Source organism: Cyprinus carpio, chromosome A3 (genome assembly GCF_018340385.1).
Source record: "Cyprinus carpio isolate SPL01 chromosome A3, ASM1834038v1, whole genome shotgun sequence".
In the NCBI taxonomy this organism is placed as follows: domain Eukaryota; kingdom Metazoa; phylum Chordata; class Actinopteri; order Cypriniformes; family Cyprinidae; genus Cyprinus; species Cyprinus carpio.
In genome coordinates, this window is record NC_056574.1 from 28,903,242 (window position 1) to 28,928,037 (window position 24,796).

Consider the following 24,796-nt stretch of genomic DNA (forward strand, 5'->3'; position numbering starts at 1 on the left):
TTTGTATTTCAGTGATGATTAGATGTGTTGTTTTTTTATTTGTTTGTTTGTTTTTTTGGTGGATACTTAGTTGACATTTATGCTGTAGTAGAGGATAAAAACTGGGACTCATTAAGAAAATGGAGGGGTAAAAATTAATCTTGTGTGTGTTTGAAATTCTGCATTTTGGGCAAACTGGAAAATGACACTTTGATTGACAGGCAGATCATTATGCAATGATGTAAGAGATTGGTTTATTAATCAATTGATTAGTTGATTGATTTGCTTCCCTTTAATGCCACTCAGGATCAATAGCACACAAATGAGTGTTTTACCATGGATAGATTTTGATGTCACAGTTAAACTCCATTTTAGGTCCTGGAGTGCTAAGCTTTTAATCTGGTTAAATAAAGGTTACTACTAGTAGTATTTAAATGGAAAATTAGTTTATATTTGGGGAGCTGTTATTTGAATGGAGGAACGAGGGTGGATTTTAAGTTTACACAAAAGATGAAGTCTATAGAGGTGTTAATGCTAGTAGTTGATGTGTTAGTGGACTTCCTTTGCCATTTCTAAAGTTCTGTGTAGTGTTGTACCCTGCTTGGTGAAGCAGTGATCTTAATCAACAACTTCCTGTTGTGAAAGTTGGCGTCCTGTTTCTTTGCTTGTTGCATTTTTTTTTTTTTTTTTTTTTTTTGAAAATGAGAGGTTGATCACTGTATCTCATTTTTATTACAGACCCACAACTCTGCTCTTACACGCCAGCCTTTAATTTTCAAATGCACCTGATGATCCTGATTCGCAGTGTTCAAGGTGCTACTAAACCCTTATTGAAGGGTTTTTTGTTTTTTTTGGAGAAGAATTAGAAAAAAATGGTAGTTTGAAAAAATTGTAGATTGAAAAAATTTGGTACCGATGATGGGAATGCATTTAAATGATCTAAATGGAGGAAAATTATCCATCTCAGTCCCTTTGATTAGAAGAAGCTGTTTTGGGGTTAAAAATAAAAAAGGATGTGTACCGCCTGACTATGTGACTTTTAAACTGGATTAGGATCAACTTCCTTTGTTCACATCATAGCCACAGCTGTTTCAAAAGAGAAATCACCACCCACATGTTTATTAAAGGAAATACGGGAAGTCAGACTGTGGGTTAGTTTTTTGGCACCATATTTATGCAGCATATTATGTGTGTACTGTATGGTCTGTATACCCATATTATTATTATTACCAACTACACTTAAAAAATGGCTTTAAACTGTTTTCAGTTTTTGCAAATAATTACAAAGAAATGGCAAGTAACACACTGAATTAAATGTTATTAGAATACAATTTCAGGGACGGGCTGGATTTGATTGTTGACGATTTGGCATGATCTTGGGTTATTTGGTTCTTCGAAGCTGATCCTGGACTTGCTGTCATAGCAACAGGTTCATAAGCTTAAACCTGCTCGGGAGCAGCTTATTTAATGTAAATAGGATTAGATTGCATCTTTTTAAGTGAAACTGATATTTAAAATCTATCCCAGCCGCTGCTACTCTATTACAAGAGTACCCTACTAATCCGGGGACAAATATTTAAAATAATAATAATCTAAAATGTAGTTTGAAAATAATATTATCATCTTCAGTGAATGAATGTGTGTCGTCCATCTTTTTTACAGTCTGTGCTGTCACATAACAAATCTGCTTCAAAGATAAAATTATATGAATTGCTAATAACAACACTGAACTAAAAATGTAAATCCTGTACAAATACTAGTAATTGTGAATATAATTAATTGGGAATCATGTAAAATAAATTAAATAAAAACAGTACAGTGCACATTTCATTGATCTATTATAACATTTATGTAGTTTTGTTCACTTGGCTGTTTCCATGTAAAATTCCAGAAATTTGTCAAGCTTTTCGTCAGGTGTCTTTTTTAATTATATGATGTCATTACGTTGCTGTCTTGCTGCCGGCCAATCGCTGCATCGCTGATCGTGGTTTCGAGTATCAACGCATCTGCCCTTTACGGGGAACACGAGAACATGCAGTAACCTCAGACAACTTAATCCAGATATTTTAACCAAATCGAACCAAATAAGCCAGAGATCAGTTATCAAGATTAGAAGATCTGGCATCTTTCAAATCATCTCAGATGTATCAAGCGAAGTACGAAGAACATGCCCCAGATTCTTCAGTGTCAGATTGGAACATGATTTTTCTACAATGTGCAGCTGTGAAAATGTGCAATATATTAAAGAGCAGTTTATTTTGGTAATATGTATTATTATTTTAGCTTTATATGTGTGTATATATATATATTTAAAGCTACTATTACCTACAATTTACACATATTGCAAAGATCTGCTACTTTAAGATAACGTAAATAGAATGGCTATTTTCACTTAGTGTATCATAACTCATGTGCTGTCATTTCTTTAGCGGAAAGCGGAAGAGCGCTACTCTTGTGAAGCGCACAGCACGGATCATTATTAGCTCTGCCTAAAGACAGCACAGCGTGAGCTCAGAACAAATGTGTTTACTCGCAGGTCTCGATCACTAAACAGCGCTGTGAGAAGCAGAGCTCTCCGATACAAACCATAGATGTCACGGTGATTTACCTTGACTTAATTTTTTTTCTTGAAATTTAACAATGTTTTTCTCATAATTTAATGAGAATTTTCTCAACATTTTATTTCGACTTTTATCTAGAAATTAAAAAAAAATCTTGAAATTTAACAATGTTTTTTCAAATTTTTTTGCCTTTTTTTCTCAACATTTAACACGTTTTTTTCTTGACATTTACTACTTTTTTCTCGTAATTTAATGAGATTATTCTCAACATATATTTAGACTTTTTTCTCGAAACATAACGACTTTATTATCGAAATTTAATGAGTTTAATCTCAACATTTTATCTCAACTTTTTTCTTGTAATTTAATGAGTTTTTTTCTCGAAATTAAATTACTTTAATCTCGAGATGGTTTTATTTTTTTAATATTGCTTCGCCCTAATCATCTTCTGTATGTAGCTTTTTTTTTAATTAACAAAAATTGTTTTAATAGTTTTATTAAAAACATTTGCCAAATGAGTCAAAAGCAAAATCTATTTCTTATTATTATTATTAGTGTTATTATTAAAATGCAAAATCAGTGTATTTATTCCTGAGTTGATACCTGCTAAATATGCAACATCAAGTCGTTTATCAGTGTAGCATACTACTATTTGAAGATTTTGCATACTGCATACTGTAAGCATTTAGCAGCATGATATACTTTGCAGTAAGCTACTGTATATGCTGGTATTCTGTTACAGTTTTTATCCACCGTCCTTATGTTGTCATGGTCAGGAACATCAGTACATACTATGTCACTAGTGTTATTATAACATTAGATGGCGAGGACTCTAAATATTCAAACCTCAGCACATGTCTGTTTCATAAGTCTGCACATTTCATAAATGTTCAGGACTTGTCTTCATAAATTGGACATTCAACAAAGGATTAAATGCTAATGAAACCTCTACAAGAGAAGGACATTATTGGCTTTGTTATATGCAGATGAGCTAATCTGCATTAGATGAATATTAAAATGGAAGGGAAATGAAGCATTGTTCAATGCTGTTCTGACCACCCTGCAGTGTCTGTGCTGGTGTGCTCTCTCTCTCTCTCTCTCTCTCTCTCTCTCTCTCTCTCTCTCACTTCTTGACCTGTCTGTGGTGGTGGGGGGTGGGATACTGTAGACCACCCTGCAGCTGAATCTCATGTGATTTTCAGGGCTTTAATTATAAGGCAAACACAGGTTGCTAAGAATATTTGTCACAACCTTTCAGAACGCCCCGGGGTTTCTCATGTGTGTGCCAGTGTCACCTTGTGTTAGTGTCTGTGAGTGTGTTAGTGTCTGTGGAGTGTGTATCCGTCTGCATGTAAAGACAATCTCCATGGCAACCAGGCGAGGAGTGTCAAAACAGTGCCTAGAGAGGCTGATTTTCAGCGTGGTTCAGAGAGAAAGGCGTTAGCACAGTTGCTTGCTTGGAAAAGAGCTAGTGGAATAGAAGAGAGCATACAGGCATGTAACGGTTCAGATTGCTCACAGTCCGGTTTGGTTCACGGTTTTAGGGTCACTGTTCAGTTCAGTATGTCCTATGTTCAGGGAAAAAAGAACTATGGTCAAATAAAAACAATAATAACAAATAATCAAAGTAAATGCAACAGCACAAATAAATACAATAGAGCAAACATACAAATAATATAAAAAATGTATCATCTATGATCTATTTAAAATTAAAGATAATTATATATATATATATTTAAACATAAATTAATTTAAAATAATTTAAACATATATCCTTTAAACATAAATTAAATTATATAATTTTATATAAATATGTATGTTTTAAATTATCCTTAATTTTAAATCATAGATGATAAATATTTAATTTACAAAATTATTATAAAACTTTATATTTTATAATTATAAAGTTACACAACAGTAAATATTAAGCAGCAAAATGTCCCATTTGTGTATCCACTATTTGCCATTATTAAAAACATTACATTTTCATTATGTATTTTGGTATCAGTCCTTGAAAAACCCATATTGGTCAACAACTACTCTATCTTATAATCTCCTCCTTTTTCATTCACACATTCCCTCAAAATCAACACACACAGCTTTATATATGTTATGATGATGACCCTCAAATGCGTGTGTGTGTGTGTGTGTGTGTGTGTGTGCGCGCGTGACTTTTCACATTCCAGCACCCTCCACATCTTCCTGTATGCAGCTTTAGGTTTGTGGCATGCAGAGAAATGAGGGTTTGTTTGTGTGTGTGTGTCGGTGTGTGAGGGAGGGGAGCGGTGTGCTGTAATGCTAACACACTGCACTGTCCCCCTGCATTCCAGTGAGAGTTTAGAGTGTGTGAGCCAAATACTCACAGTCAAACCAGCTGCATTCCACATGCACAGTTGCACACACTGCAAATGCATGTCCGGTTTAGAGCTCATATTAGCAGTATTATCGGTCACCTCGTGTAATTTATTGTTTTTAGTGTCATATGAATTTCTTGACATTAATGTCTTTGATAGTGAGAACAATGACAGGAAGTGAGCCACAAGAATCAAATAGTAGTAATATGAACCTTAGTGCAGGCTTGACACCATTTGACACAAATAAAAATGAGTCTGTGAAGGATAGATTTACCATCTATTCAGTTGGTTTCATAAAGTTTCAGCAGGTCTTAGGCCACAACAAATTTAAAACATGCTTTTAAAAAAATCTAGATTTTTTCCCCCTTTTTGAAAGACATATTTGAATTGCTTTGTATTAAAAAAATGACTCATTTTTTTAGTAGCATTTAATTGTATTTATTTGTTCATTTATTTGGGGGAGGGTTTTGACTCCCTAGAAACCTGGAAGTTCCTGGACCCTAGTTTCAAAGTCCCTGATTTAAAAGATTCACTGTTATGATTAATTTCAGTTGATCACTTCCCAAACCATTTAGTGTGTTCGGTATGCGGCCAAATCCTTGTTTTCATTTGCATCAAATTAAGTGTGACATGAACTCTGACCGAGGTTTACAAAGACTATGAATTCTCTTCTGCTGTGTAGAAGGAGTTCGCCGAGGTTGCATGTGTTTCAGACACATCTGGCCTGTGAATTTCTGTCGTCCCGTCCAACATTCCATCTAAAAGAGAGAGGTACAGAAAGGGAGACACCAAAAAAGAGACAGAAAGATGGAACAGACTCCTAGCCAAAGACAGATGGCACCTGGCATGCACTGTTTGAACGTGAATGACCAAATCTGTGTTTGCTGGAATCCAGAGATCCCAGAATTCTAATTTATAGCATTATCTTGTTCAGCTTTAGTCAGGGATTGCATACGCGGTGATGCAGGCAACACTGACATGATTTCATCATTAAATACATTTGCATTGCACAGCCATCAAGAGGAAGACAGGAATACAGAGAGAGGAGGCGGAGGGAGAGAACGCGAAAAGCGGGGAAAAAATGACACAACAATGTCATAATTACAATCGCCAACCCGGGCCGTTGCCATGGAGACAGAGACATGTGAGCAGGCCTATGGCATTCACAGTGAGGGTGCTCCGACCTGCCGTTCACTTCAAGCACTGAGATGGAGGGAATATTTTTAGATGAGAGATGCAGCGATCTGAGGAAGGGAGGAGTGACCCAGAGAAGAGACGGAGGTGTGAGAGAGAAATGAAACGGTGATGTGGTACATAAAATCTAGCTGTGCTGGAAAATCCTGATGGTAGCTGATTATACCTGGATTCTAGGTGGTCTAGATGATCATTTTTCAGAAATCACATTGACCACCTCAAGCAGACTTGGCCCAGTTTTTCCAGCAGATGACGATAATATCAAATGTAATTCATGTTATGAAATTCCAGGATTGGGAAATTAAAGAGATGATTATTTATTTGTCATGTACTCATTCCCCTTCAGTGGGCTGTTAACCACTGTGACTAAATCATTGAGTCAGAAAGTTCAGTTTAATAACCAGATCATCTTTTTTTGAGGTTGTTCTTTTGAGATATTCATGCATGGTTCACTCATAGACTCTGATATGGTCAAAATTACACAGACTTGATATAATTATATAGACTTTTATAGTTTTTTTTCTTTCTTTTAGGTCATTTTTAGAGCTCTTGTCACTATGAACTGTCTGTGTATATATAAAAGACCTGCGTAAAATGTTCGGTTCCACAAAAGAAAAGGAAGTAGTAAATGAAAGCATTTTCATTTTGGGGGTAAACTATTCCTTGAAATGAAAGGAGTGATAGAATATAATGTACAGGGTGAGTAGATGAAAAGAGGGAGATGAAATAAGAGGAAGTGAGTGGTTGTGAAAGACAAGCTCAGTAGGATGGGGTGGGATGAGGAAGTGGAACATGACTAAACAAAAATGAAAAGAAAAGTAAATGTCTGCAATTATGCCCTCCTGTACCCAACTATGATGTGCATAATTTTCTGTAGTTTTCCAAGAAAAAAAAAAAGAGCTACTGTCGTACATTTCTTCCATCAGCATTTTTTTATATAATTAAAATTTTCCACTGCAGTAGAGCATGGGAAGAGATCAGAAAAAAAGAAAAAAAAACCTTGCCTTGTATGAAATAAGTTTATGTCATTAGTCAGAATTTATTTCAGAATGAATGTTTAACTTTGTAATCTACATTAAGCAACAACGATGGATGGTGGAAGGAAAAGTCTAGTCAGATTTCAACATGACTGTAATAAATATATTTCTAATCTTGGGATGTGTTTTGAAACTGTTTTCAAATCTATCATCATGTAATAAAAAAATTGGCAAGTAATGAATTAATCACATAATATTACTTTAATAATCGTATTGAAATAATAGACGAGTAAGACTGCTGTTATTTAATAATCAGCCCTGAATCTTTCAATATTTTTGAACAGATCTGCTGAATGATAGGGTTGATTGAATGTTTCAGTGATTCACTCACCAAGACAGTTCTGGTTTTGTTCCTAAGTCTACATTTTTGAATGAACCTGTTGAATGAATAATTCAAGCAGCTTAGTAACTTGTCAAGTAGCGTCAAATGGAAAGAGTGCCTTCCTGTATATTGCTCTGTTTTTCTACTCTCCGCCTCAATGCTTGTAACATGGGCTTTAGCAAGAAAGAAAAAATGCTTAGATCAAAGACGACCCTAAACAGGAAGCTGTTACCACCAGATATTCAGTAGGTGTACACAAGACTCGTGGGTAACTGTGCTTCTTTATATAGAATGGCCCTCTTTTTCCGGCTTATTGTTGAAGTTCTCAGCATTATAGGTGAACCCACTGTGATACACCCATATGCTGGTGTGGTTTCAGGGCCCTGGTCTCTCTGACGGAGAACATGATGCATGACTGTATCTGTATAAACTGCTGCTTTAGCTGCACAGTAAGTGCCCAGAGCTATAGGGAAAAAAAACATCTTCACTGAAGAGGATGACTTCAGCTCTGGACGGTTTTTTTTTTCCAAAGGTGTAATTTCCACTAGCTGTACCAAATGAAACTTTAAATAATGATTGTCTCATACACTCCATCTGTCTGACATTGTTTGGTGTGTTAGAGTAGCACGGCCGTGTAAGCGCCTGCTGGTGGATGTAATAACTGCACCATCTGGACCCAGAAAGCTTCGTTCTCCATTGATATCCATTCAAGTAATAACTTTGTATTCTGATTAAATAATTGTTTTTGCAACTTATTTAATTTTATTTTATTTTTGAGGACTCTTGAAGTCATGAAAAAAACACACGTGCTACATTTTTGACCCCTGCACCCCATCATGACTTCATTGGCCTTTTCATGACAAGGCAAGGATATTACAGGTTTAAAAATGTCACGTAATGTCTCTCCTCAAAAATGTAACAATATTTGTGAAAAATTAACTTAAGTAAAAAATAATTAAATACTATTTTAAAATGTTTCATGATTATTTTGATTAATTATTATTATTATTATTATCATAAATATATTATAATTTCTTGAAAAAAAAATTAAAGTCCATGTGAAATCAACATTTCTAAGAACTTGGCACATGTGTTTTAAACTACAATTTACAAGCTCTTCAATCTTGTTTATTATTAATCTGTAGTTCTAAACTGACAGGCATTAAATCCATTTTTCATACCAGTTTTTGAAAACTTGTATTCCATCTGCTGTTGCCCAGTGAAACCATTTGCAGCAGTTGGCATCCTGAATATAATCCAGGTTAGGAAACGATAAAGACCCTGTCACTATGTGTGTGTGACCTGTATCTGAACCCAAGTCTCCTGACAGCGAGTGCTAATTAATTCATAATTCTTACAGTAATTGACCTGCTCTGTTACTCTCAGTGTGGATGACTTATAGCGTCTCTTGCAGAGTAAAGCAAAAACATAATTTAAAATACTCTATACAGTAAACTTGAGCTTTTTTTTAAACTTTGTTTTCCCAGGTTTTCACCACGTACTCGAACGAGGACTACGACAGGCGTAATGATGAGGTTGACCCCATGGCGGCTTCGGCCGAGTATGAACTGGAGAAGAGGGTGGAGAGACTGGACCTTTTCCCCGTCGAGCTGGAGAAAGGTACTCGACCCGCCCGATGGAGTTTTCCTGACTAAAACATGTGTTTTTAGAGCCTGTGTGGCATGTTGTCTTAAGGGTCCTTAACTTCCTGTTTCTAAACAAACTGATTGAAGCAGCTTGTTTTGCTCTGTAAAGTAAGCAGCTTTTGCTGATTAGAAAATCGGATGGGTCGGGCCCTCTCTCCTAAAGCAGTCTGGTAGTCACCATAGCTACCGTATGTGAAATATCACAGCATAGACATAGAGGCGTTGTGTTCAGCTGTGTAGTTTATATATTCCAGTCAGTGGTAATGTTAAAGTTACAACCGCTCTGGGCTAAAAAGAAGTGATTAAGAATAATGTAATTTCAAGAGGATTATTTGGAATCAAATGCATTTTTAACTGCTAAATAATTATAATCTTTAAATCTGCTCAAATGATTTACAGTCACAGGATTAGTCACGTACTAATTCCAGATCATTATACCAATATTTAGTTATTGCCGTCTAAAAGCTCTTTGAAGTGCACATTTACAATTTTAAGCTGTTTTTTTTTTTTTAGTATATAATAATATTTTTAATAATATTATATAAATAATAAAATAATATATTTTGAATTAGCTTTTATTTTTAGATTTTTGGTTTTCATTTAAAATTTTACCTATGGTAATTTTATTATGTGCTTTTTTTTAATTCTTTTTTAGTTTTTTATATTTCCATATAGCTTTCATTTATTTGTTTTAGTTTCAGCATAACTTATTCATTTCAGTTAGCTGTCAAGGTAACATCTCTAATTTCTAAAAGTTTTTCATCTAATGTTTATATTTAATCTTATTTCAGCTTTATTTTATTTGCCATAAACTTTAAAAAATTGTTTCAGTGTTTTAATTATTAATAACAACACTGATTTAAAGAAAGGCTAAATATGATGTGGATGTTGTGTTGGTTTACGAGAAGTGTTAACTAATGTCATGTAAACAGTAATGCTGTGATTCCTTCCGGTCAGATAAAGACGGATTGGGAATCAGCATCATCGGGATGGGTGCCGGCGCGGACATGGGCCTGGAAAAACTGGGAATCTTTGTCAAGACAGTGACGGAAGGAGGAGCCGCCCACCGAGACGGACGGTCAGTTGGAGAATTACAGGATAGAGTGGGATTTATATGGCTTTGAGTGAAAATGAGAGTGAAAAGAAACTGGGCTTCCTTTACCTTCTGCCAGTCTGTACTACCAGGACATCTGCTTTCATCAGTCTGCAAAATGGGTTAAATACCAAAGACACAGACATGCACTGGAAACTGCTTTTAGACTGATATGAGACCACATTTATGCTTTTGTCAAAATGAATAGTGTCCAAGGTTTTGTTATTTATACAACAGAAGTGTACCTGGAGTTATACTTGACCGAGTATTTAGTCAACACATGTGTATGGATGGAGGGATGTATTTATTGATCTATAATGAGTAGAGTCTGACCTTGCATTGGCATCTGAGCTCTTCAGGCCCTGGAGTGAGTCATGGAGGTCACAGAGAAGCTATTTCTATCCGTCAAGCTCAAGAGCTTTGAAATATAACAGCAGTTCGGCCTAGAGAAGCCCGCGTTTGCTTATGACGTTCTTTTAGATCGCAGGAGATTCAGCCAAGTGTTAGGAATCTTAATAAAAACTCATAACGTTAGTTATTTCTCTCCGGTCTTGAGTCAGTAGGTTCATGCTGCATTGCAGTGGCTTCTTTCTCATTTTGGCATGATGGTTAGAAACAGTCGGCCTGGAAGCCACAGGAGACATAAAAATCTAATAAGCCAATGCTGAAATGAGCTCTCGCCACACGTGTGACAGAAGTGCTTAGATATCAGGTGAGACAGACACTTTAGCGCTCTGAAAGCACCTCACCTGCACTCTCTGACACCTCATTGGTTCTCCTGCTGTCTGTCAAATGTACTTCTGGCTTGGCAAACAGGCTGCCGGGAACTGTTTTGGATGGGGCTGGAAAGATTGAAATGTTTTATGACTGACAGAATCGATCATTTTAACGGCTTGGAATACAAGAAGAGGTTTAGTTAGGCGAGGCACTGATTCACTGATGCTGTTGCCCAGCTTTCAGACTGAATAAATGATTCCGTTGGCATTGTCAGTTCCTTTACACGTATAGTGATGAGATTGATCAGGATCTTAGCCCAAGATGTAGCAGATGTACAGATGCACTTTTCCTCCCTGAGCTGTTATGCTGGTTGTTTTTCTTCTTGGTAGGATCCTGGTGAATGACCTGATCGTGGAGGTGGATGGAACCAGTCTGGTGGGCGTGACCCAGAATTTTGCTGCAACGGTCCTGAGGAACACCAGCGGCACTGTCAAGTAAGCAAGTGAAACTTCATGTGAAATCTCACAGGTCAAGGTTTGACCTGGTCATATTTGATTTTTTATTATTAAAGATTGGGGTGTTTTTTAATATTTTTTGAAAAGTCTATTTATTTATTCAAAAATACAGTCATAACATGAATTGCGTGAATTAGTATTAAATTTAAAATAACTGTTTTGTATTTGAATATATTTTTGAACGTAATTTGACCAGCCATTTCTCCAGTCTTCAGTCACGCGATCCTTCAGAAATCATTCTTTTTATAATCATGCATTTATTTGAAATACATCTTTTTCTAAACAATTTCTAAAAACTGTCACTTTTGATCAGTTTATTGTGTCCTTGCTGAATAAAAGCATTAATTTCCTTTTAAAAAAGAAGAATCTTAGCGATCTAAAACAGTAATGTGTGTGTGACAGAATTACATATGTGACAAAAATAATAGAAACGTTCTAAAATATTCACTCAAAAAATATCTAGACCAAGGCCAAACTTCTTTATTTCTGTATCCAAACAATTAAAATATATATGTCATTGGAGTATTATCAGACTTGGTGTGAATTTTTGAATTCAAGTTTTTGTACCAAAATTTCAGGTAGACCTCAGGCTTTAGTGTATTAGAATTTAATTTCCCTCTATTTAATCCAGCATTATCTTGTGTCGTCTCATTTGGCATCAGATGCTCACTGATTCTTTATCACAATGCTATGTATCATATAGATTGCTGCTTTTTGTTAGTTTGATTTAATAAAGATCTGAGACCTGTGTGGTTGTATCTACAGTCAAGATGAGGGATTGGGTAGCTGTGGCATTTCAAACAAGCTCATGCATCTACGTCCTGTTTTCTCTTAAGCTGTTCTGGCTAGGCATGGATGGTGCTTGATTGTAGTGCAGGGAAATGGAAAATGTGATTAATAGACGAGGGTTAAGTCCAGTGGGAGTGAACACGTTTATTAATAACTTTTATTTTTTGTGGAATACCTCAGCACAGAAGCGACTGACAGTCATTCACTTTTAAATAGGATGCAGTTGAAGGCATCAAGCAGGATGGTGGTGAAGTTTTTGAGCCTTTTAGGCTTCATAATGCAGGTCTTTTCTTACTGTTAATCATCACACCTGAAAACAGTACAGAACTCACTTAAGGAATGACAGCTGGTTCACTAGGTCGTTTATGATTGGCTGGTGTTTGTGTGTTGCAGGTTTGTGATTGGCCGGGAGAAGCCGGGGGAACAGAGTGAGGTGGCCCAGCTGATCCAGCAGACCCTGGAGCAGGAGAAATGGCAGAGAGAAATGATGGAGCAACGCTACAACCCCTACATGGAAGAGGACGAAGAGGTAAAGCTTCATCAGATACACGATGATTTCACTTTTTCGATTTGTGGCAGATTGAGTGTAAGTAACATGGGACTTCATTAAATAAATATATGCACCGCGTGTTTCAGAGTGAAGCTCTGCGTTGTGTTCATTTACGTACATGTGGGCAGCTCATGATCTGCTGGAGTTTGCAGCGTCTCAGAGTGGTTTGGTTCGCAGTAAATGCTGCTCCACACAAACTCATCTCTGCGTCTGCTCTGAGTTTGGCTCACTGTATTTGGGAACACAACCTTCTTTCGTTCCCATTGTAATGAGAAGCACTTATCAACAAAAAATAAGCTTTTATTTTTCTGCGGGTTTTCTGCAGTTTTCGAAGTTTAAAATTAAGAAATTAAGACAGCCATAAATATTAGTATTGTAATTCTACTGTTGTAATTTAAAAATAAAATAATAAATTAAATACTTTTATGCTCTAATTTTTTTATTTTACAGTGGAATATTACAGTATTAGTTTTTCTTTTTTTTGTTGTAATCTGTGTTTTTTTATTTAGTAATTATTAATGTTAGTATTATTACAGCCATATTGACATAAAATTACAGAATTTTGGTCAAAATGTATAGGACTACAAACAAGCAAAGCAAACCTGATTGTTTTTGGTTTTTATCGTATTTCAAATCGCAAAATTTTAATCAGAAAAATTGCAATTCAGTTTTTTTTTCTCCCAAATCATGCCTTTTGACATATGTTTCCCAAATACTCCACTATATCTATCTATCTATATATATATATATATATATATATATATTACCTATTAATTGCAAAGATTTCATTATATTATAGTAAATTGGTCAATATTGTTTTAAATCTATTTGTAGATGTTTGTAGGTTTTATAGAACATCTAGAATATCTATTATTTTGCCTCCAGTTGAGTGGCACTCTGTGTATTGCATATGTCACGTACAATTTCATGGCATTAATCTAGCTGTACCCCTTAATCATGGGTTATTAAAGTGATTTTGGTTGCATGCAGTGGAAGACAGTATGTCACCATTTCTTCACCGAGACACTCTTTCAGTTGCTTTAACACGTTCGTGCTGTACATGTCTTCTCTAATTGTCCTCCACACCTGCCCACAGTGTGAGGGGAATTGATTAATAATTCAGATGTTACAGATTCACAGTTCTCGCAGTCTGTATTCTTGGAGATCTTGGGTGTGAAAGTAAGGGCAGAATGCCATGGCAGTGCGTCTCGCGGCTAGGTTTGCCAGCTCAGTGCCCTCTCAGTGCATTCTCCTCTGCAACACTGAGCTCACGTCGGTCTGATGTCGTCTTAACGTATGAGAGGTGCTGAAACAGACAGTTTGTCAGCTACTTCACCCACATTGCAGAGTTCAAACCGATGCATGGACTTGGGGAGACAGAATGACAAACTGGGCTCACTAAGATAGAAAAATATATTTATAAATACAGAAGCCCCTCCCCTCTCCTGTATATACTGTACGATCAAAAGTGACAATTATTTCAAATGCATGTTGTCCTTTTGAATTTTGTATTCACCAAAGAATATTGAAAAAATGTAAGAAATGGAATAAATATATATATAATTATTTAGTTTATTAATAATGCAGTATTTATATTTATATGTATGACATTTTATAATTTTTTACATTAATTTTATAATAACTTTAAGTGTATAAAATAAAGTACAGAATAATATATGAAAAATCAATAATCAATCTGAAAAATCAATATTCTATAACTAAAGTATTTTGTACCTCAGTTTGCTGAGAAAATTGAGACTTTTGTGTTTTTTTTAATTTTGTATTTTTACAATTTACAGTGTATTTTTTTCTAAGAATTTTCTGTTCTATTTGTGTCATTGTCTCTGTTAGTGACAAGTGATAAGTAAATGACATTTTACACAGCATACATGTTAACTCAACTGTATATAGCATGTATATAAAACTGTATATACACTCAACTGTATATACTGTAGTAATTTGGTTTTCATTCTTTTCTTGCAAATAATATTCATTGTATCACTCGATGCTGAACTGATACTAACATACAAAACTGACCAATTGAAAAGGTCATTATTAACAAGAAAATGTTCCTTCAGAGGAATCAAGATGTTCACCAAGTGATTCTGTCATATTTGTCATTAACTGTGGCTGTTTGCTTGATGAGAGCTTGCACTGCGTTCACTCATCCAGACAGGAAGTCATTGTGCGGGAGTTTGCTTGCTCATGTCCCAACATGAGGGGAAGTCCACTGTTAAACGGGTGTTTGTGATAGTGGTGTATTTACAGTGGCTGTTAGGGAGTGTTGGGTGTACGACGGCCTTTTGAGGTCAGGGATAATTGCAGTTTTAGGATGTGGAGAACATCTTGCATGTTTTATTTCAGATGTGTTTTGGGACATGCTTTCATGGGAGGGTTCCTCAGAAATTCCCAAGAGACTTTGTATGTTTGTTTATGGTCCAAGATGTTCTCAACAGTATTGCGTGGTTGTAATTCTGTCAGTTTGCTTTTACTTGCCTTTACTTCTTCCTGCAGCTGCACACTCAATTCAAAATGGTGGTTGGCCAGTCACAGGGTTTTTTTTTACAATGTCCTGGCATGTGTTTTCCCCTTGATCCAGTTGGTTTCTGCCCAACTAAACTCTGACATCTAGTGGTTAATGTTACCAACACACTGATCAGAAACCAACACATGCCCGAGTCATTTAAGTCAAGAATCTTTATCAAACGTCTGATACAGAAACTTCTTTAGCTTCAAAATCCATAAATTGATTAAGGTCAGATATACTAGTCTCAGCTGCACTGAAAAGCAGCATGCGTCTCAATATCAATCTCTCTTCTTTCTCAATTTCTTGTTCGTGCTCAGACGGGCGAATATGCCACCGATGAAGAAGAAGAGACGAGCCCCATGTTTCCTAACGCCATCGAGGTGTTTGACCTGGCAGAGAATGAAGACATGCTCTCTCCTGTGGAGATGGACCCAGAGAAACTTGCACACAAGTTTAAGGAGGTCAGTGGGACACACAAGAAAACTTCTAAAGCTGACAACTTATAAATGCATGACCAGAAAAAAATGTGCAGTGTGCCATTTTTTTACTTTGATTTGCCCTTTGATAATAACTGTGAATTGGCCCAGTATTAAACAGATGCAGCTGATTTTTATTTTATTTTAATTCTAATTTTATTTCATTTATGATCAATAGCTTACAATATGAATCTAGAGTTTGTAGGAATTAATTTATTTATTTACTTACATGCTTACTCGCACTAAAGCTCCAATGTTGAAAAAAGTAGTTTTAAATAATAAAAAGATTATTGGATAACATTTCACAAGAAATACTATTTAAACTTTTCTTCTTTAAAATTTTATGATTAATTAAATGTTATTTGCTGTTTCTTTCTAATAGTTTGTGAAATTTATTTGCAGTTTCTACACCATTTTTTTTATAAAAAAAGGTTAATGAATCTGCTGTTTTTTTGTTTATTTGTTTGTTTTTAATAAAAAATATAATTTACACTGTCTCAAATTTATAATTTTAAGCTACAGTGTATTATTTATATATATATATATATATATATATATATATATATATATATATATATATATATATGTAATATTTTTTTTATTTTATTTTTTTAAAGAATATACTATATAAATCCAAAAATAAAATTAAAAAATAAAAGACATGAAATTATCTGCTTCCAATATTGGGGGGATGGGACTATAATAATTGTTTATATAATTATGCACTCCAAAATAAATTATAATGTAATTTGATTTGGTTTGTAGATATCTGTATGAACTCAATAATCAAAAAAGGAATGTGCATCTCTGTGCATCCATCTCTGTCTCCAGCTCCAGATAAAACATGCTGTGACCCAGGCTGAGATCCAGCAGCTCAAGAGGAAGGTATGACTGTCCGTCACAGACACCACTTGTACATGCCATTTTATTTGCTTGCTTTTGCTTTAAGGTTTCAGAGTAATAAAAATTTGTAAGAGATCTTTAAACAACCTTTATTTACCCTTGCGACGATCTCTCTGTCTCTGTCTAGCTGGCTCACGCTGAGCAGGATAAGCTGCGCTGGCGGATGGAGAGGGCTCAGCTGGAGCAGACGGTGAGAGAGAATAAGGAGCGGATGGAGAAGTTGGAGGGCTATTGGATGGAGGCTCAGAGCTTGTGCCAGGCGGTGGACGAGCACCTGAAAGAGACGCAGGCGCAGTACCAAGCACTGGAGCGCAAGTACAGCAAAGCCAAGCGCCTCATCAAAGAGTATCAGCAGAAGTAAGTGCAATGAATTAGGGATATTAACAAGTCGAGACTCAATATAATGACTTAAATCAGGATCACGAAACAAAATAAGCATGTTTGAGGGGTTTGCGATTGAAGGAATTAGACAAAACTCCTTCATGTGACCTAGTGAAAGGGTTTAACTGTGTTGTGTGATAATGTGTGTGTCTTAATGCAGAGAGATTGAGTATTTGAAGAAGGAGACGGCCCAGCGCAGAGCACAAGAGGAGTCAGAGGCCACCTACAAGGTGGAGACAGAAAACCTCCAGGAGAAGGTGCGTGTGGGAGTTAGTATTTCCAGAAACCTTTTATTCTCATTCACCCACACACTGGGAGATCCACGAGGGTGATTGCAAATACTGGTTTTATATTACATTTATTAGTGGTGCCTGCTGAACTGATTTTAAGATTCTTTTATTTGTCTTTAAATCTTTAAACAGACAGGCACCTACTTACAAATCGAGTCTTCTGTCTATGTGCATAATCCATCAAGATTCCTCAGATCTTCAGATCAGAGGTGGTGGACTGGTCCTAGAGCAAGAATAAAACTGAGAAATGATCCAGCATTTTCAATAGTTGTACCAAAACTGTGGAAGAGCCTTTTAACGTATCGTAGAGTTTTTTTTTTTAAACGATGTTATAATTTTCAGCACTGTACAGCACTTTGGTCAACTTTTAGTTGTTTTAAAAATTTTTAGAAATAAACTTGAACTTGAAGGAAACGTCACTATTATTAATCCTATTTTTAGTTGAGCGCCGCATTTTTAGAGAGGCGTTTCATGCATGAGATGCTGCAAAAGATGTGAGATGTGAGCACAGAAAACACAAGGAAAACAATGGAAAAATAACGCAGGGGAAAGGAAAAACTGTGTGAACCTGCCTTAAGGGTTTACATTTATTGTATTGTTCAAAATTTGGGGTCATTTATTTGTTTATTTTTAAGAAAGAGAAATTAATTTAGCATGATTTCATGATTAATGATTTCTAAAGGATCATGTGACACTGAAGACTGGAGGAATGATGCTGAAAATTCAGCTTTACATTCACAGGAATAAATTTAATTTTAAAAAAATTCTTATATTTAATTGTAATAATATTTTACAATATTGCTGTTTTACTGTATTTGTGCTCAAATAAATGGAGCCTTAGTGAGCATAGACATTTTCAAAAATATTAACAACCCCAATCTTTTGAACAGTAATGTATGCTTTTAGAGATAATAGAATTTGCCACATATATAAAAATGTTGATATTAAGTGTAACTGACCTGAATTTCCATCTTTTTCCGTCTCAGATTACAGACTTGGAGTCAAAGGTTGGTGCTCTGAAGAGCTTGGAGCCGTCGTAAACCTTCCGCTGTGGAAATGACGGAGAGAACGACAGAAACGCCTTGAACTCCGCCCACTCTACCCTCCGACCACATTTTCCCTCCATGACCTGAAGAGCCTGATGAACTACAGGAAACATGCTGAGGGGATGTTACCGGGGACAAAGAGGGGACAAAACAAACACTGTACCAGACGCCTGACAGACGTCAAGCCATCAGGAGGCCCTTTTTATAGTCATTTAGTCATCTTCATTTCTTTTTAAGCGCCCTTAAAGTTATTATGAGCCTCTCTGCTCTCGGCAGGAATGTAGAACCTCTTGGTTAATAAATGTTCACTCACATGCTTGCAGGAGAAAAATGAAACGGTTGCTGGACAAAGATGGCATACCCACAGTGTAGGATCAGAGCGAGAGGCGGCCTGTAAAGCAGTGACTGACAAGAGGACTGTTTGTACATATTCTGGCATATATTTAAATATTAAAATCGCTTAAGTAATGTGCTGGGGGGAGGAGAAAGGGTAAGGGCTTTTTTCACATCTAAGCAAATAATACAGTGAAAATTTTTGCATGACGAAAGGTGGAATACATTTTTTTTTTAGGACAAAATTGGAAAACATGGTGTGAAGAGTGTAATCTTGACATTTACAGTTAGCGTTCAGGGGCTCCTCATGTTTGCTTTCTTTGTAAATGGAAGTGTAGAATGAGTAGGGGTTTATGGGTGGTGATGTCTTCACAGGAGAAACATCACTCTGTGCTTTAACTTCTGTGCTTGTGGTTAGTTGGTGCGGTGCTCATGTGCCTCGGTCAGCCCTGCAGCGTCGTCTGACTCTCTTTTGTAACAGAGTAAGACTTCTGCATCAATCAGAAATATGGCCTTGTTTTATTGCTACCCAAAACCTTTGACCAGCCCTCTCTGTTTAAGCAGACTCGTCGTGTGTTTACTCCGATGTAAGTGCACTCAGATTGCAGGAGAATCCTAAAGTCGTATGCCTCCTCTCTCCTGATAGATTGATTCAGTATTATCGTTCCATATACTATGATGTGGAATCTTCTTTTAGTTGGATCTTTTGTCTTTGTTATTTTGTCTTAAATGTGTTTGTACTCCTGGGAAAACTGGAATTTTGACACGGCAATTGAAGGAATTTGAGAGTTTAATTATATGGTTTTAAGTTGGCATGTTAGAGATACTGAGGACAGAAGCAGGAATTAGGTGTTAAACTTCCATAAAACCACTTTTGGGGGGCCTTTCACACTGAACCAACGTTTTTCCCCCATTCCACAAAAAAAAGTTTTGAGACACGTCCACTAAAAACAAGACACCTTCTTTTTTTTAAGTTGAACTTATTTGTAACTGGAGCAAAATGCAGTTACATGCGCAAGATGCTGCAAAAGCCACAAGACGCCAACGCAAAGGTCAACCACGTCCATCTAGCACGTGTTTACACAGAAAAACAACTGAAAAGTAGAGCGGTGAAAAAGAAAAGCGTTTTGTTTGAACCACCCCCGCTTAAATGTAAGGATTGGTTCACACAGAATACGTTTTGCATTCTACTGCGTTGCTTTTTTGTTGTTTTTCTCGCAAAACATATGATCTTCACGTTTGTAAGACACTGTCAAGTGTCAACCCTGCGTTCTTTTCTTCTTCATTAGTTAAACTGCGTCTCGAGTTTTTAAACGTGAACGGTCCCCAATCTGTGGAGTGCAGATTATTTTCTTTAGTTCAATCGGATAGTTGTGTCCTATTTTTACTATTGGGCTTCTCACGTCAACCATATTAATGAAAGACAATCGAGTTGGTTTTTCAAATGCCAAAAAACTCTTATTCCCAGCTTAGTATTGAAAACCTTAAAGAGTATTGTAGTTCTTCCCATTACCCTCCGTAAAGTATTTGTCGTTCGGCTTTTTATGAACTGTTCTCATTTCATGTGACTGTTCATGAAGTTTTAGTATTTTTTTATATATATATATACTTAAGTATTTTTCTGTTTTACATTGGTTGATTGAGCGTCATGTTGATCAAACAACAGGGTAACACTGAGAACACAAACGATGCTGCAGAGTTTTGTGCAACAATTGGTGGGAACCAATTAACCTATATGAACTTCAATCATCCTAAACCACAATTAGACTGAGTTTATGTCTGACTTTCCTTGTCGTAGTCGCCTAAAATAATTTTTCAAGCAAGCGAGAACAAGCACTGACTGGAAATGATATTCTCGCTCTATTAAATATGGGACTATTTTCTCTTAGTGCTCTTAGTTTGTTGACTCTTTAACCCTAACTAGACACCTGTTATCTAGCAGCCAAGTGCAGAATGGTGTTTGAGAAATTGAAATGATTCCGCAATGATTAATGCAGCAGTAAATGTATATAATAAAGCCATATTGAGGGATTTTTTTTTTCTTTTTATTTGCACAATGTCAAGGAATCCCATCCGTAAGAAAGCCCACTGGCTTGACAAGGACCTTAGCAGAGATATCCGAATAAAAGGGTCTTATTTGCTGTGTATAGTTCAGTTTACTGTGAGCCTCTGTTATCTGAAATGTAATATTGTAATGTGCTGACCAGTACACGACGACCATGTGTATGGATGTCCAGACAGTGCCACAGTTAAAACATTTCTTATCCCAGTGCGTCACACTGTAGAAACGAACAAACTGAGTTATGGAGGTAAGGGACACTTTGGATCTTATAAACGCTTTTAAATTTTCACATTTTAGCTTAGCTTAGCTTAGCTGCTGCCTTTAATGAAATGAATTTGCTTCCATGTACAGGAAAGAGCTCTGTGTTTCTCTCCTCATTTGCTGGTGTAATAGTTGTTCCTCTTTATTTCTGATGTCCTACAGTGTACTTCAGTCTAATAATAAGATGAGTACAGATAACATGTTGAAAGATGTTACGTTGCAGTGTCGTTAAACAAGCAGCGACTTGCTTGGAAATATATTGGAGGAAAACAAGTGTCTACAAATGCCACAATTTTGTAATTGCTGTAATTATGACACTGGCACATTTGTCTGACACCTAACATAAAGCAGGAACGCTGTATTAAAAACAATTTAATAGTTGTTTTACGAACTCGACTCCATTTCCTCTGTTCTGCTTTGGTTCCTCTTTTTCTTGTTTTTTTATTTTTCTTTTTTTTTTACCCCTGCCATGTAAATCGCTACATGAACCAGAGGAAGATGTTCTCCATTTGAAATAAGCGTCATCATGATTAATAATTGAATAAGTACTGTCATAATAAATGCAGAAGTGTGCTGAGAACAGTTTGAAATTGTGTCTGTTTTGAAAGTCAATGTGCGATCGATGAGAAAGTGAGATGCTATCATGTTTTAAGTTGAATAACGACAGTAATATTGAATAATAATTATTCATAATTATTCATATAAACATGCAGGAGACCACAGTCGTTATTTTTCTGTGCATTACAAAAATATTAATTTGTCAACAGCACAAAAACTATGCCAAAAAAATAACAATGTATTGCTTCTGTGATATAAGTATGTTTGGATTTAATTATTTCTGCTATTCCATTTTTTTAAATTGTGGTTATTATTATTTGTTAAAAGGTTCCAGGCTACTCCAATACATATTAAGATAAAGATAGCCTTGTTTGTTTTATTGCGATCTAGCGCGATATCGGAATCGTGATTGAATCATTTTTTTTAGTCGATTCTTTTCGACAGAACGGGGGCCAATTGCATAAACTTGTCTTGTTCGATTTAAACCAAAAACGAGAGTAATGTGAAGCTCGAGATCTCTGATTACAATTACTAATGAGGTCCCAAAGTCATATAGGCTAATCTCAAAGCCTTTAGGTTTTAAGAAATATAAAATAAAACACTATTCTTGCACCATGTACATACACACATACTGAGAGAGAACATCTGGAGTGCCCATCACAAGAGGCTTTATTTTAGATGCATCTTTGACTCATGTAAAGAAAAGGGGGCGGGGCAATATCGCATGCCCCGCCCTCCGTGTCTTTCACTGGACATGTCTGCGTTTCAGATAATCGCACTGTAAACACGGACTTCTGTACAAAACCAAAAAACAACAAGAGAATACCCGCTTTAAAAAGATCAACCAAAAACAAATGAGAAACTTTGACCAAATTAAAACTGCAAAATCCAACTAAACCACCTACATGCTGTACAATTCATCCATTGGAGACAATGCAAAAAAAAAACTATGCAACCAAAACAGAGGATATGTACAAGTCATCTGTAATGGATAAGAAATTATATCAAACCGAAACAACAAAAACCAGTGAATATGCTATACAATTCTTTCATCGCAAACCACAGACTCTGTCTGGGACGTCGCCTTTTAAACTGTACACGTACGTTTAGTTTTTTCTTAGATTTACAAAACAAATATTCATCTTGAGAGTCCATCTCATAGCTCTTACATAAAATAGAGTCATATTCATATTTATTTTTGCTATTTACATGACATATGTACAGTGCAGCCTTACAGGCCGTCCCTTGTATGACCTCAGGAGGAGATCCTGAGAGAGTCCAATCCAAGACAAGCCATCCCGTACAGAGCCTAATTTCAGCTTGGGATCATTCTGGAGAAAAACTTGGGCGCAAATAAAGACTTTTCCATTTATTGTGAGAATTAACTTTACACCAGACCCTTTCACCGTAACACAAGGGGAAACTGCATTAAAAATAATGCATTTGGTCAATTTTTTTGGTCTGTTACTAATCTTTAATAAATAAACAGCAAGGTTCAATTTGGCTTCAAAGCTGCAAAAAAATTATTATCAGTATTTTTGTCTTGTTTTTCTATCTAAACATCCTTAAAACAAGATCAGTTTAATTCAATTATATATTAACATTCCTAATATTCCAGAATTTCTTCTGTATTTTGACTTCATTTACATTATTCAGGTTTATTATAGACTATGCTGTACGTTTGGAGCTGGTCTTGGATTCGGGACTCATTTTTGATGGCTGGGGATCCATATTGTTCAGAACACTAACATCAAATGACTGCAGCCAATTGCACAGGGTTGCAGTAAGTGCCAATGTTGACCAAAGGTCAGAGTTCAAGAGGTCAGATTGTCTCATGTATTTTAGGGGTCATGAATGGCCAAAATGCAGTCTGTGTTTCTGAAGGCCCGGATGACAAGTTGTACAGATTAAGCTTATTCCGGTTTGGTTCAGTTCAACTGATGGCAGTGCAATCAGAACAGGTTTCCCTTCAGTCGTGAACAGTGAGAAAAAAAATAGAAATGAATCCAGACCACTATGCGTGGTCATAATTAACACTGACACAGAATCACTCAAAGCACAAGTCACACCATTTTCATGAACAAATTTCCTCGTTTGATGGTTTGGAGGCGGAGCCTGAGATGATTGACAGCCCAGCTGGGTTGATCTGTGACGATGGTGAATGAAGGGTTGGGTGTGTGGGTTTATTGGCGGGAACTATGGCTTGTAGGTACGCTTTGTCCCTTCACATGTCTTTTGGCTCCAGCTTGCTGGACATCTCAAAAAGCAGGTTCTGATTGTCGATGACCTGCAGCTGCCGAACATACGCTTTCGTCTGGAGGTGAGAGGGGGACGGCTCGGGTTCCATTGCTGTGAGAAAGACAGAAACAGAAAAAGAAATCAATTAAGAAACACACAGTTACCTTTTTTTTTATAAACCATCCTAAATCATGTTTGTAACACGAGTAGGCAAATGATGACAGCATTCTCCAATAACTACTGTAAACTGCAGATGAGTATGTGTATTGATTATGAGGTGATACTGTGGCTGACCACATGGTGGCGTTCTAGAGCTGAGATAGCAGCATACATGCTCACAAACACTCAAGTCCAGCTGACCTGACTTTACACACACACACACACACACACACACAGCATCCGCTGCTAAGCCACACTTTTCAAAATGAGAGTAGATACAACTGCAAGAAGAGAGAGAAAGAGAAAGAGAGAGAGAGAAAGCAGGAGGAAAGAAAACAGCTCTTTCAGTAGCTATGAATAACTGCACATTGTCCTCTCTGATCTCAAGAAGAAAAAAAAACTCGCTCCGCCTCTGCATCAGATTCGGCTGTCACTCAAGTTATGTTGAGACAGATGCAGCTTCACACACATCCAAGACCAACCGCTCATTTACTTTAAACCTATGCTGCTAGAATCATTTTCTGTTTCAAATATACATATATAGCATATTAGAATTATTTCTGAAGGATTATGTGACACTGAAGACTGAAGTAATGATGCTGAAAATAAGACTTTGTTATTTTTAAATTGTAAAAATATTTCACAATATTACTGTTTTATTGTGCTTTTGATTTAAAAAAAAATTCAGCATTGCTAAGCATAAGAGTTTTCTCTCAAAAAAAAATTTTTTTAAAACGCAACGACTCCAAACTTTGACCCTTAGTGTACATTCATCTTTTGTTGAGGTCATGTTTCATTTCTGCAA

The 24,796-nt window shown here is 36.2% G+C and overlaps 2 protein-coding genes across 3 annotated transcripts in view; one reads left to right on the forward strand and one right to left on the reverse strand.

Moving 5' to 3' along the window:
- The window catches only part of LOC109088476 (neurabin-2-like), a 38,763-nt gene extending 17,150 nt beyond the window's left edge, over positions 1 to 21,613 (forward strand). The window contains exons 3-11 of the mRNA XM_042728175.1: positions 8,935 to 9,067; positions 10,051 to 10,171; positions 11,293 to 11,397; positions 12,601 to 12,736; positions 15,602 to 15,745; positions 16,592 to 16,645; positions 16,791 to 17,020; positions 17,205 to 17,301; positions 18,321 to 21,613. Of these exons, the coding sequence (XP_042584109.1) occupies positions 8,935 to 9,067; positions 10,051 to 10,171; positions 11,293 to 11,397; positions 12,601 to 12,736; positions 15,602 to 15,745; positions 16,592 to 16,645; positions 16,791 to 17,020; positions 17,205 to 17,301; positions 18,321 to 18,374 (1,074 nt within the window). The 3' untranslated portion in view covers positions 18,375 to 21,613. The remainder of the gene's footprint in view (positions 1 to 8,934; positions 9,068 to 10,050; positions 10,172 to 11,292; positions 11,398 to 12,600; positions 12,737 to 15,601; positions 15,746 to 16,591; positions 16,646 to 16,790; positions 17,021 to 17,204; positions 17,302 to 18,320) is intronic.
- A 627-nt stretch (positions 21,614 to 22,240) lies between these two features.
- LOC109097946 (rap guanine nucleotide exchange factor-like 1) overlaps positions 22,241 to 24,796 on the reverse strand; it is a 34,811-nt gene continuing 32,255 nt past the window's right edge. For both annotated transcript variants that reach the window (XM_042728191.1, XM_042728187.1), the window contains one exon: positions 22,241 to 23,943. In XM_042728191.1, coding sequence (XP_042584125.1) covers positions 23,819 to 23,943 — 125 coding nt within the window. In that variant the 3' untranslated portion in view covers positions 22,241 to 23,818. The remainder of the gene's footprint in view (positions 23,944 to 24,796) is intronic.